Genomic DNA, 14,280 nt, shown 5'->3' with positions numbered 1-14,280 from the left:
TCTCTGTTTTTGAAGAAGTTGGGTGAATTGCATTGCCTTAGAAACTCCTGTCTGTACCTTTGCTCCCAAGAGCTGGCCCTGCCTCTGAGTGTGCACCCCTGGCACTCCGGGCTGGATAAATCCCTAAATACCCAACAGCTTTGCATTTTTTTGTGCCTTTTGAGCATGGGAAAAGGACTTGGAAGACAGGAGCAGGAGGGAACCACCTGGGGAAAGTGGCTGCTGTTGTCCTCAGCTTTCAGGGATGCAAACAGGAGCCTGAGGTTGTGTGGTACCCGATGATGCTCCAGATTTCAGGACTTGAATTTTTTTTTTTTTTTTTTTTTAATCTTTTTTTTTTTTCTTTTCCTTTTCTTGTTTTCTTTTTTTCTCTTCCCCTCCCTTTGTTCCTCTTTTCTTTTTTTCTGTTCTTTTTTCTTTTTTTCTTTTTTTCTTTCCTTTTTCTGTTCTTTTTTCTGTTCTTTTTCCTTTTCTTTTTTCCTTTTCTTTTTTTTTTTTGTTCTGTTTTGTGTAATGCCTTGGGATCCATGGAGTTTGTCCAGTAAAATCTGGGACCTACAATACGTGCAGCTCGGTAAGGACCAAGGAGGCTCCACCAGTGCTGGTGGCAACTCCGTGACACCTCCTGGCTTCTACCTGCCCGTCTCTTTCTCTTAATTTTAAGTCATTCTCAGCCCACGGAGAGGTCACGGGGGGGGGGGGTTCTGGGCTGTCCTGCTCCCTGGCTCTGCCTCCACGTGTCCCGCGTGGGGAATTGCTGGAAGGGGGAAAACAATCCGACCTTTCCACACCACCATCCGGGCCCTGCCCTCAGGGTGCACCCGTTCCCCGCTGCCTCCTTCCTTCCTCCCTTCCCTCAGCTCCGGGAAGGCGGCCCGGGATCCACCCCAATTGCCAGCCGGGCAGGGGGAACCCGGTGCGGCGGTACCGAGCCCGGGCGGAGCCTGCAGCAGCCGGACCGTCCCCCCATGGGCGGTTTTCCGGTGCCCGGCTCCATGGACGCCAACCTGCGGTTCTGGCGGTCGGAGGGGCAGGTGAGGGGCTTGGGGAGGGAGCCGGAGGGACCGACCCTCTTTCCGAAACTCCTCCCTCAAACGCCTCTCCTTCAGTCTTTTTTCCAGAGGTTCCTTCTCTGGGCGGACGTCTTGGATCCCTTGCTGCTCCTCAAGTCCTCCGTGAGTACCGCGCTGCGGCCTCCTCCTCCTCCCTAACCTCTGACCGGAGGGGAAGGTGCCCCAGGGCCCGGGCAGCATCGGGGGGAGGGGACACTCCCCCCCCACCCCTCTCTACGGGAGGTGGGTGCCGGGGCTCAGGCAGCCCCTGGCTGTGGCTGTGCCAGCGGTTGTTTTAGGGACGATTTAGGGTCAGGAAACTCCCAGAGAGAAAAGAGAGAAGAGCCCCAGGGCTGGGAGTGCTGATCCAGTGACGATTTGTGGTGGGGACACTGGTGCTGGGAGCTGGGAGAGGTTTGCTGAGCCCCAGAATCTCTGCTGGCCAATCCACACCCCCATCCTGGAGCTTTTTTGATTCTCCTCCAAGTGGCTCCACTGAAAGGAATCCTCCCCTACACCCCTGCTCTGCAGGGCCTTTTGGTAGCCGGGAATGATTATTACAATTTTTAGCGTTTTTTGCTAAAAGTGTGATACTCAGCACATCACCAACCATTGAGCTGAGCTTCTACATTTCAGGACCTGTCGTGACAGCAAACTTCAGGGGAAAGTGTGTTTTTCTGTAGTTCCACTTCTGTATAGCTTTGTTAGAGAAAAAAACACAGCACATGGCATGAGAGCTGGTCAGCATGTTAAAGGAATTTTTTGTTGGTTTTTTTTTTATTTATTTTTCTTAAGGGAAAGCTCTGTTAAAGCAAAGGAACACTGCCAGAATGTGTGTCCATGAGATACTTCCTTGGCACTTGCAGTTTATCAGTCTATCTATATGTGCATGTATTACATGGATCAATATCTTTACATATATTTACATCTGCAAATATTATAATTTAGTAAATGAACATTACACATGTACATACATATAAACCCCAAGAAGACATTTTTAGAATACATTCAGGGTTTTGGAGATTTGGGATTAGTTTATGCCTCCTTGTGTTAGAAAATAGAGGTGTGTCTGTTGGGAAAAAGTCAAATCATCTCATAAATTCTTCTAGAAGAGGCAGCATTTTATGTAGACTGGATAACTAGTATTTATTTTATGGATAACTACATGAAGTTACAGATTTATTCTAGGTGTACTTTATTTCCATAATTAAAAGATTAAGCCAAGCTTAAAGGAAAGTGTACAATCTGAAACTTGATCACACATCTGTGAATGTGCAGGACCATCTAGTGATGTTGTGACTCATTTCTGGTAATTTTAAAAGTTGGAATTACATTTTTCAGTTGTCTTCTAGGTCCCTGTGGGGGTATCAGGTGGTTGCTTTGGTGGCAAATTTTGGAATTTGCCAGCAGAGGTGGATAAAGTGCAGCAATAACACTCCTGATTTCTGTGAGGTTTTTCATATGCTTAAAGTTGTGGTGCATTTGTGTGCTGAGTTGAGGCACTGATACTTAAAGGGACCAAGGAGCCCTGAATTATCTAAATTTTTTTTTATGACTGTGAATTGGCTGTGTGTTTAGGTGTGTTCTTGCTTAACTGGTGAAGCCACACCTCGAGTCCTGTGTCCAGTTCTGGGCCCCTCAGCTCAGGAAGGAGATTGAGGTGCTGGAGCAGGTCCAGAGAAGAGCAAGGAGGCTGTGAAGGGATCCAGCACAAGTCCTGTGAGGAAGGGCTGAGGGAGCTGGGGGTGTTCAGGCTGGAGAAGAGGAGGCTCAGGGGAGACCTCATCACTCTCTACAACTCCCTGAAAGGAGGTTGGAGCCAGGGGGGGGGTTGGGCTCTTTTCCCAGGCAACTCTCAGCAAGACAAGAGGGCACAAGAGGTCTCAAGTTGTGCCAGGGGAGGTTTAGGTTGGACATTAGAAAGAATTTCTTTCTGGAGAGGGTGATCAGCCATTGGAATGGGCTGCCCAGGGAAGGGGTGGATTCTCCATCCCTGGAGATATTTCAAAAGAGCCTGGATGTGGCACTCAGTGCCATGGGCTGGGAACTGCAGTGGGAGTGGATCAAGGGTTGGACTTGATGAGCTCTGAGGTCCCTTCCAACCCAGCCAATTCTATGATTCTATGAACTGCTTTGGTGAAGGTTAAGTGCATTAGCTTAACATTCTAGGTTTTACTTAATGTATCTTACATCTCATGTATTGCATTTAGAATATTGAAAACTGAGGGGTTTTTTTTTCTGTTTTATTTGTTTTGAATACAGGAGGAAATAAGAAGAACCAGGTTATTAATACAAAACAGTGAGAAGACACTAAATGAACCCATACAAGATGCTCAGGTATTTTGAAGCAGCACTTGTAGAAAACAGAGGTGTTTTTTTCCATGACTGGAATACCTGATATTAGTGCAAGATCCAGCAGACACAATACTGAGATTCAGCTACAAGGGATAACAGATGAAAAACTCATTGCTGCAGAGATTTTTCCAAGTCTGGGAGGCATTTCTTTGGTTACTACTGATGCCAAATTGCAGTATAAACATCCTGAAGGTTAGGTACTGCTGAGTTTAAAAGATGCTCTCCTCTGCTAGGAATCATCACTTTAAACTTGTCTGCTCAGAGCCGGGGTGATCTAGAGAGGTGATAAACATGTGAAATGCTTACTGAGCTCATTTTGAATCTTTGGTGTTGCATTATCATAGAAAGGGCAGGTTGGTTTGGTTCCATACCTCACAAAATCAGCAGTGGCAGCACTTGGGTGGGAAATCTGCTCCTGGAATTGCTGGCAAGCAGTGCTGAGCCCTTGCTTCATTTGATTTTTCATTTGATTCACTCTGGGCTTGACTCTTCCCATGCAGCATTTAGTATCTTCTGAAAGAAATATCTGAAAAATAATCTGAAAGGAGAATGAAAGACTTCTGTGGTTCCAGAAGAGCTAAAGCCTTAAAATAAGTGTTTGGGCTTTTAGCAAGATTTAAGCATTGTTTTTTTCAATGTTTTTCATTGTTACACAGCATGTGGGATATGAGTAAGTTATGTTCAACAAGGAGAATATGGAGAGGAATTTTAGGAAAAAAATAATTCTGTATAAAAGTAAATTATTGGAATAATATATATAGAAGATATATAGACATATAGAAGATTTACCCAGTCTCTTCTTAAACTTGACTACTAACCTAATTTTTAAATTGTTTAGACAAAACAAGCATTCCTGCTAAGCCTGGTAAGTTTACAAAATATCCAGAAGCCTTTTCTTTCCTTTCTTATTCAAGTATGGCAAAGAGGGTCTAATTTGCTTTTTTTTCTTCCTTTTTTATTTTTTCCCTTTGAAGTCCAGTGTCCACCCTGATACAAACAAGATAATTCCTGTTTTGTTAAGGCCTCCAGGTAAACGGGGAGAAGTTTCGTGGATGTGACTGAAGGGGAATAGGTCAGAAAAAACATCCACTGTGACACTGCAGTGACACTCTTCTCCATACAAAAAAACCCCAAAACAAGTATTGGAAGATTTATTTACTCCTAGTGTCCTCTTGAGGAGTTTCCTCCTCAGTTCACCTGCTCAACTAGGCAGAAATAATTTGACCAATCAGTTTCTTATCACTACAGGAGTTCCCAACTCCCTCCACATATAAAGCAAGCTACTACAAGCTAATTTTCCACTTAGGGGACTTGGCTGCTGTGTGAATTTACTTGCTGTGGCGGCAGAGAAAATCTGCCTGAAGTGGACGCCTAGACCCCCAGGTTGTTAATCAGCTATAACCATGCTTAGGCTGTTTTCTCATTCCCTTACATAACCACTGAGGCTGTGGCAGCCTTGGTTTGCCACCTCTTTCTGTTGAGCAGAGAGGGGAGAAGCAATTTCTGTCCAAAATTTCTTTCCAAAACTGAGTAGCCACACTGAGTGGAGTTCACAAGGGTTTATTTTGCCTGTAAGCTGTGTCCAGATGCTCTTGGGAATGAGAGACAGAGGTTAGGACTGGAGTCTGTGGTGATGGTGGGATTTTTGTGGGCTAGTGTTTTACTCTAAGTTGAAAGTAGGTGGGGGAAATTTGGGAGATTTCCTGCTCGATATCCAGACTCACTGCAGTTTTTACTGAAATTTTTTTTTGTTGTTTTGTTTTGTTTTTAAAGCCTTCCTGCCCATAACACTTCCACTGGTGAGTAATCATGAAAGATGCTGCTGTAGCACATGGCTTATCTTTTGCAAATGCCAGGGGTTGGAGAGAGGGAATAAAAGGTTTTAGGCTCCTTAGTTGTATTATCAGCACAAGTTTTTAGAAAAGCCATCTGATTTATGGGAGGTCTCACCCTGTTAGCTACCTTCCTTCAGCAGCATTCACAGAGGCTGGGCATGAAGGTCAAAGCTTGACTTTGGCCTGTTTAACCTCAAAAAAACTGGAACTGCAGTAGGAAGGAGTCAGAGCCTTGTGTTCTGTGTTTCAGATCCAGAATAGAATTTTTTTCTGGGAAAAAACATAGTGTATTTGCAAGTTAGAAATGGTGTTGTCAAGAAATTACAAAAATCTAAAAAAAATAAACTCTTGTTAGAGTGCTCAAAAATTCCCTGGTATCTGGAGCTGTAATTATATGCATCTTCCTTTAGATGTTTTTGCCTTTCTTTTTGGAGTACATATTCTGAGAAAGATTCCATAGAAAGATTCCAGCAGGAGCTTACATGGCACTACTGGAAGCCTAATGGAAATCTTGATGGCTGTTAAATTCAGGAATAGAATTAATTAGAATTAATAGAATAGAATAATAGAATAAATAGAATTAACTAAAATACTTTTTGATATTTACAGCTTAATGCTTTTTTTATAGATGTGCTTAGATTCAGCACTGGCATTAATAATAAAGGTAGCTGGTCTACTAGTATTAAATTACTTAATTGATCCTGCTCTTATTCAATATTTGCCTTATCTTGGTTGACTCTGTTCTTTGAGAGTGCTCCCCACCTTCAGCTTGGTAGGGTGTCACAAGACGAACCTCTTCTATGGATGCGGCGCTCCAAGGTCCAACCAGGTGTCCCAGTAGAATCTCACAAATGGTGCTCTGACTAGCCTGGATCAGTACTACTGCTCCAAAGGTGGCCAAACCAGCCCCCTGGCTAACCCAGGTGTGAGCTTTTATTGGCCCCCTAATCCTGCTCATGCGCAGTAGGGGCTGCCCTAATTAGGCACAGGTGGGCTTAACACGAGGTCAAGCCCACTACCTGGCAATTATTGGCACCTGGTTGCCTCATGTCACTACAGTAGGGCAGACCTCAAGAAAGGCTGTGGTGTATTAAAACTGAAGTTTTTTATTCACTGTCTGTATGGAGAAGGAGTTGAACTTGGGAAGGTGATCTTTGGTCTTAGATGAGTGAGATCCGCTATTTGTACCCCCACTGGTCAAAACAATCTGGCTCTTATTCACTTCTTCAATTAATTTTTTATTATCTTAGTTATTTTATTTGCTTAAGCTTCACAGGAACAAATGCTTTTCTTATTTTGGGTAAGAAAGCTTCTTGCTCAAATATTCCAGCACGAGTTGTTTTAATCACCATGTTTCTGGTTTTCCTATTGGATAGAAAAAGTGAATGTGTCACATCTGTGGCAAGGAACTGTCTTAGCCTAGAACCAACACAAATGGCTTTGGGTGCCCTCTGGAACCTCTGATAGTGCTGCAAACAGTCACACAGCAGTTATCTTGGTGCTCTTGCACCAAAAACTTCATCAGTCTTAATTTTCTTGTGGGGTTTTCTCCTTAGGTTATTGCTTCATCACTTCAGCTCCAGGCAAAGCAAACATTTTTTTGTCAGGTAATTGCCTCTTTTTTTCTACATTTACAAGTTTTCTGGTCTCAGTCCCAAATTAATTTTTGTTTATGATCTCTCCTTTCTGCAGTTTGTGTTTCACACATACACCACAGCATTCACCCTCTTCAATGGAAATGGTACTGTAAAGGCTGAGGTATGTGTCAAACTTTTATTTTTTAAATCATCTTCATTCTACAAGGCCATTTTGAACATGACTTACAAATGTATCATGAATGTAGTATTTAATTAATATGGTGTTTTCTTCTGTCCTCCTTAGGAGTACTCAGTTCAACAAAAGCAGATCCTGTGTGGCTTGGGAGCCATCTCCTATGCAGCATGTATTGGTGTATGTATCTGCTTGATGATTGCTTTCCTGATAAGGTCTGTTAGAGAAAGAGGAGGCACTGAGATAACCAATCACCCTGCCAGATACCCTTCAGGACTGAGCTTTAGTGCTCTGCTCTGATGTCTTCTTCCAGACCTGCTGAGAATAAGAATTTTCCTGGTCATCTGTCAGCCAGTACCTTGCTTGGCTCTCTCTGATGCTTCCTCTTCTGTCCTTTTATTACTCTGCAAGCTTAGGAAAGAGGTGGTGAGAGGGATGGGCCTGGTTTGACAAACATGGGATAACTTGCTGGGTTGCTATCACTGATTTTTTTGATGTGGTGCTGTGGAAGAGGTTTGCCTCACTCCAAACAAGTGGTGAAATCTCTAGGCATCTGCACTGGATTGTTAGCTCAGATTTCAGGAGCATCAAAGCCAAGAAACTGCTGCACTGAATTCAGGTTAAATCACCTTCCAGGAGTAGCAGGTAGCTGAGGGCTGCCCAGCTCTGTGCTGGAACAGGAATTTGGAGTTTTCGATTTGCTACAATCAGAATGAGCACTGGTGTCCTCATGACACTCATTACAAGTGTAGGTGCCTCTAGAATGCATTTCTTCACTCTCCAGACTAAACAGTCATTTTATAAGCCTTCTTATAAGAAAAATAATGGCTTTTTCTGCTTTTGTTAGGTGGGTTTTCACCTCTGTGCACTAGGCTAAGCAGTCAGGCCAGCAGTGCTCAGGATTTACAGAGGGGTGAGGAAACAGCTCATGGGTGATTGTGGGAGTTCTTCCCTTGTCCTCCAAGGGAGACTCAGGGCACTGGCTAGTGTCCTGGCCATTTTTTCCTAAATTAAACTTCCTGCAAGTGTATTAAAGTCATATAGAAGGTGCAGAGAATCAGAAATAAATGCACAAGTGTACCACGTGTCCTGTTTGAGGGAGAGAGTGTCACAAAGCAGTTGGACAGATGCCCAGGGAATATTAGCCAAAGGTAATTGTTTTCCTTCTTCTGTCTTTGTATTCATACTCCTATTGTCCTATACATAATAATGTTTAATTTTTTTTTATCACAGTATTTTGTATTTTTATCTAAAAGAGGGTTAACTAGAGAACCTGTGTATTTTGTTGGAATGTTAAATCAAGGCATTTGTTTATTTTTATAGATGGTAACTATGTATCAAATACTTGTTTTCCTAAGCTGTTGCACTTAGTGAAACACAGCACATTTTGTTTTAATAGAAGGTGCCTGTTTCCTCCCAATGCTTTAGGCTCTTCCTGTTGCCTTTATGAATCGCTATGCAGTGAACAATCCACTCCTGCAGCTCCTGGTCAAACAAATTCTACCTGCTCCTCTTTTTGGTGAGTATAAAGGAACTGCAGCTGCTCTGAGGGCCATTTGCTGCCCTCTTCTGACTGCAGAATTTTTTTGCCCTAGCACAAATGTGTTCTGACAGTTCCCCAACCTTCTTCTCTGACTCTTTTTGCTGGGTACTCTCTTTGTGTGATTACATTCACTGATCACTGGAGCTGACCTTGATTTGGTGCCTGCTGTTTTTTAGTTTTGAAGCTGCAGAGTACTATTCTGACCTTTGTATGCATGACAGGCAACTCTTTCTCCAAAAATACCCAGGGGTACAGCTGGCATTTTTCTTTGGTTTGGACATTATACCTGAAACTATCAGGAGGGCACATCTGACAGTGTGGAAAGTGAGTTCTTGCAACAGAAAATTGTTACCCTTTCAAGTTAATAGGACTCAGGTCATTACTGGAACAGCCCTACTGACATGGTGAAGTAGCACCAGGACAAGTTAAACTGTTTGATGTCATTAACTGTTTCTTTAGTACCACTGAAAAAAAAATATTGGCCTTTTCTAGAGGGAAACTGGTAAAGTTAAAACACACCATCTCATTTCTTCCAAGTTATGTGAGATGGCTTCCCAGATCTTTCCAAGGATCTGCATCAGAGCTTTCTGACTTTTCCTTGGAGCAGATGTCAAAATGTGCTTTATTAAATGTAGAGAGAAACCTGACGGTAACTGATTAACATAAATCCCGTATTTGAAAGGTGGCATCTGTCACACTGGTGTCTTTGTTGAACAGCCCTGCCAAAAAGTAATAAAAAAGGAAATCTGCTGTTTCAAGCACAGTCAGTTTGCCCAACTATGTGTTGTTATGCCTGTACCTTAGTCTAGAAAAGAGAAAGGAGAAAACAAGCTGGATTACTGACTCCCATTTAATGTGACCCTCATGGGAGCCTGTGGTTCAGACTTGTGTTTTCAGTGACTGACTGTGGGATGGATGTTTTCATGTAAAGCTGGGTCTGGAAGAGACTGAATCATTCTCATCTAGGGTCCAGCTGAAGCACTGCCACTTGTGACAGACAGACAGCTGGGCAAGCAAATGCCATAATGCAATATTAGTGCCAATGTTCCTCTGGAACCTTTCCTGTTCCCTTCAGGGTCTTTTCTTCTGCACTAACTAGTACGAAACCTATCCACAACACACATCTCTCCCCTTAAGAACAAATTCCTCATGTTTTGAGCTAGATGGCAGTGATTGAGAGCTCTGAGTCTGTAATGATAAAGCACCTTCTAGGATTTGGGTCTTAAAAATCTTTGTCAGGCTTCTGAAACAAAGATTAAGATTACAAGTAGATCATTATGGGCCAGTTTCTTCTTAAGCTGCATGGTCATTCAGTTGTGAACTGTTGAATTGGAACTGCAGAATGCACAGAATTATTAATGTTACTATTGAGAGACTCCATTTGGATCTTTTAAAGCAAAAACTTCTTTAACCCTGCAGGCCTGATGAGTGCTTTTACTGTGGCAGTGGTGAGAATCCCAGAGTTTGAGAATGGAATTGAAGTGATGGACAGGAATGGCAAGGTTGTAGGAGTGTCACAAAAGGCTGGTGAGAAGGTAGGCAACTTGACTTGGATTTCATTCCCTGCTAAGAGCTGAGTGGGATGCTGAGAGTAGATAGAGTTGGATATCTTGAAATGAGGAATCCCAGATGGTGTGCTGAGTCTTTGGGTAGGCTTGGACTGGGTCTCTGGGACCAGGTTCCACAACTTAAAGGGTTGGCAGCCTCCCCAGACCAATACACTTGAGTCCCAGAGCTGAGTGCTAGAGACACTAGCACTGGCTTTTCTGTTTCCCTGGCCACCTTAGAAGGAGATAAGACTCTTGAACCTTCTTCTGAAGGAACACCTGAGAGAAAAGCCCTGTATTGAACATCTCCCAAACACTTCCTATAGCAGAAATATTACTTAAAGGCCTTCCAAAGGGTAATGAGATGACTTGCTGCATGCTCGTGCATTTTATCCTTGGGCTCCAGTTACTGACCAAGCTGACTCTCTATTTGCTCCATGCCCTGCTCATCAACATCCACTGTAGAGCCTGGTGCAGGAATTAGAGCAAGGAGTCATATTTTACATCCTATTAATGATCCTCTTTCTACACTGCTATCCAGAGAGGAGGAAAATAGGTAGATGAACATAAAGATTTGTGGGCAGCTGGAGAGAGAGCTTCAGATTTGACACAGGATGGTTAGGATGTCCAGAAGGTGCAACCATTTGGAAGAAGTTCAGCACAAGTTAAAAAGAAAACAAGCAAGTCTCAGCAAAAATATTATCATGGTAGGAAAACTGAATATGACATCAGTAGTTTCAACTCTTTTTTAAGCTGTTTCTTAGCTACAAATATATTTTAACCTCATTACCTCAAATATACTTTTACCCTCATTTACCTGTTGCTTGAAACTCCACAGTATCAGACAAAAAGGTGCTCACAGAGGCAGTGGAAGCTTTAACAGTGTTTGTTTTTCTCTCTCCCTGGAGGCTGTCAAAGAAACAGCATTGTCCAGGGCAGTCTTGTTTGGGACAACACTCTTCCTGCCACCTGTGCTCACACACTTTGTGCAAAGGTAGGAGGGGCTGCAAAAGGGCTGGGAGTGCATGGTCTGTTTGTGTTCTGGTTTTCAGTCTGGTTCTTAACCACTTGCCAATTTTTTCTTGGGTTTGTGGTGTTCCTTGCTTTGATGGGAGTTATTATCTGGGTAGAAGGAAATTATCCAAAGGAAACGAATCCAGTTATGTCCACAAAGATAGAGGATTTGCAGGAGGTTGTGTTAAACTGTGAGGATTTTTCACTGTCAGATTATTTTCCAAACCCAAACTGACCTTACTTACCTTTTCCATGTCTTTAACAGAACAAACTTTGCCAAAACTCCACGTGCTTTGGCTTCAGTGAGAATGCTTATGATGACATCAGTACTAGCAGGGATGCTACCAGTATCACTCAGCATGTTCCCACAGTGTGGGGAGGTAAGGCCTTTCACAGGAGTTGACTTACAATTATTATTATATTAAATAGTTACTCAAGAACTATGCCCAGCAGTCTTAACACCACACAGGAAAAAAAAATCAATAGGATTAACATGGTTGTGCATCTAAAATGGGGCAGAAGAAGGGCTGCTTGTGAACACCCATGTATTAGGCAGCAGCTTAGAGGATTTTCTAAGTCTAAGTTACATTGTCTGTTATTTATATTTGTTTTTTGGTGTTGGTTTATCAGATTTTCACAACACTCTGAAGCAAGCAAGGTCAGGAGAGCTGTCCTAAAGATTAAAACCAAGGCTCTTCTAGCACTGTTTTCAGTACTGTTGAAGACAGGAAGGATGTAGATCAGAATTTTTTCTTTCATGAGCTAGTGGGAGAGGTAAACCAACTCACATGTAACATCTCTTCACCCTGCTGTACTGAACTGTGAAAGTTTCCTTTCCCTGGTGCGGGAGCGGCAAAGGAAATGCGTGCAACCAATGTGGTTGATAAACGAACTTCTGGTTTATTGTGCAGCAACTTTTGCTTATATAGTGCTTCTGTGACCACACCCCCGCCACCATATAACAACATAACTTTTTATTGGACACCCAGTGTGTTTACCTGTAGCACAGCGAATCCCTGGTGCAGGTAGCACCGGAGTATGGGCCGATCTAATTGGCCCCCTAAACATGGGGTTGGGCACAATAAAGGGGTCACACCTCCTATCTCTTCGAGAATATTCAGGAATATTCTCCAACATTCTCCAATCCTCTCTAACATTCTACAACACCCTGGGAAAACAGGCATTTCTGGCAGGTTTTGAATGGAGGAAGTAGCCCTTGAACTTTGGGCTTTGGAGAAGAGGCCAGGTGAGAGAGAATATAAGAGATTACCTGAAAATAAGATATTACCTGAACATAAATGAAGGGAGCTGTGAGAATTTAGATGCTGATTGGCTGGTTGGTTCCCTTTGGGCCTCCCAATTGCTCAGGCCACAGCAGAATTTCTCCTGGGGTGAGTCACCCAAAATCTAGGGAATGGAGGCAATGTCACTAATGCTCTGTTTAGCTCTCAGGAGTACTTCTAAGTTTAAATAAAACATATTTAATTCATTTATGTGTGTTCATCAGAACACATGCAAAAAAAAAAAAAAAAAGCCCCAAAGCAAAATAAACAAAGAACCTCAAATCCCACACAGTCTTGCTTCAATTTGGGCAAAGTTCCATGCAGTAAAGAGGGTTTAATGTATACTTACCAGGACATGGTGGTGTTGATTCCCTTTTTCTATGCCTTTCAGATAAAACGAGCAGACCTTGAACAGGAAATCCTGTCAGCTACAGAGGAACCAGAGTTATTCTACAACAGGGGATTTTAGAGGCTGGCTTTCATATACAGATGTGTGCTCTGGTTGAAGACAATTCTGAGTGCAGCAACAACTCCAGGTGGCACACATGGCTGACAGAATCCTGACCTCCTGGTAGCACAGGTAGCAGATCTGGTGTGCAATGGGGTGGTTTGTGAAGAGAGAGGCTTTGCAAAATGATTTTGCAGGGCCCAGCCCACAGGCAGATACTACATTTAATGCTGTGATAATGATATTTGTAGCAGAAAGCACTGTGACACAGCAGTTGTCACACCCTGTGTTCTCTATGCTTCCTTGGGTGATTGATTTCTTAATTAAAAGAGTACTGAACACAAAAGTTTGTGCTGCTACTCTTGCTGCTGCAGCTTTTGGCATGATGCTTTCCAGGAACACAGCTGGTGAGGGTATTAGCAATAGAATTACTTTGGGTTAAGGCAGGCTGGTTCTTCTCAGAGCAGTTTGTAAGTGTAGTTAATACCACTCATTTCAAGGATGAGCCAGCGAGCCATTAAAGTGATGGCAATGTAACATTTGTTCAATTCAGTTGTTTTAAGAAATGCTCAAGAAATGAGTGTCAGAATTTGCTACAAAGTGATTCCTGGCTTTCTCGACACCCTTGAAGGAATTGTGAGGCCTCTTTAGCTTTAGGACCTTTATTTTTTGACACTGGAGCCACTGAGAAATCCTGTGCCTTTCTGATCTTCAGGGGGACCTACATGGAACCCCCCACTTAAGCAGGTTGGTGGTGTTTATCCAGACAAAAAAAAAAGCTTTTCTTTTGAGATGTGGCATAAGAGTCAGCCTGTTGATCAGTGCAATGATAAATTTTTCTGATGGTGTGAAGTTATCCAGGGGACCAGGGCTATCTGTTAAGAGCTGCAGAGCTTACAACACTGGATAGAAAAACAAGTGAAATACCAAAAAGTAATGAGCTTGGCAGAGGGGACAGTCCAGCTCCATGGCTGGGCTGTGAGCTGACTGCTAACACTAGGAGTGGAATTAGGGATAGCAACAGATTGCTCAACACATCACTGAACTTTGAAGTTCTTACCAAAGGGCATTACAGATACTAAAAGCTGACCTGAATTCACAGGGAAAATTGATGTTTCCAAAAGGGAATCAAGGATAACAAATTCATGGGAATTCCAGCAAAGAAAAAGCTCAGAAGCTCCATACTGCTGGGGAGTGGAAGAGGGCAAGAGCTTATCTGCCTGCTCCCATTTTCATGTTTGCATTTGGGTGGCCACTGGGATGTGACATTTGGCTGAATAGATCTTTAGTCTGGCCCAGTACAGCTCCTTTCATGTGGTTTGCTGATCTGCCACCAAATGAAGATCAGGCCTCTTCCTGAGGGAACAAGGTAGAAAGCAGCTCCACAAGCATGGCTGAAGACCCTGTGGCTGTGATGAGGACAGATGAGGGGT

The 14,280-nt window shown here is 43.1% G+C and overlaps 1 protein-coding gene across 1 annotated transcript; it reads left to right on the top strand.

Moving 5' to 3' along the window:
* Positions 1 to 891: 891 nt before the first annotated feature.
* SFXN4 (sideroflexin 4) lies at positions 892 to 13,193 on the top strand. The gene is made up of 14 exons (XM_071749531.1): positions 892 to 1,034; positions 1,110 to 1,175; positions 3,315 to 3,389; positions 4,246 to 4,272; positions 4,382 to 4,436; positions 5,181 to 5,206; positions 6,799 to 6,849; positions 6,935 to 7,000; positions 7,124 to 7,192; positions 8,441 to 8,531; positions 9,975 to 10,090; positions 11,011 to 11,096; positions 11,382 to 11,496; positions 12,791 to 13,193. Exons 1-14 carry the CDS (start codon positions 969 to 971, stop codon positions 12,866 to 12,868), a joined length of 987 nt encoding a protein of 328 aa, XP_071605632.1. The 5' UTR covers positions 892 to 968; the 3' UTR covers positions 12,869 to 13,193.
* Positions 13,194 to 14,280: the final 1,087 nt, after the last annotated feature.

Source organism: Heliangelus exortis, chromosome 7 (assembly GCF_036169615.1).
Source record: "Heliangelus exortis chromosome 7, bHelExo1.hap1, whole genome shotgun sequence".
In the NCBI taxonomy this organism is placed as follows: domain Eukaryota; kingdom Metazoa; phylum Chordata; class Aves; order Apodiformes; family Trochilidae; genus Heliangelus; species Heliangelus exortis.
Note: the sequence above shows the minus strand (reverse complement) of the source record. Positions and strands in the feature narration are given on the sequence as shown.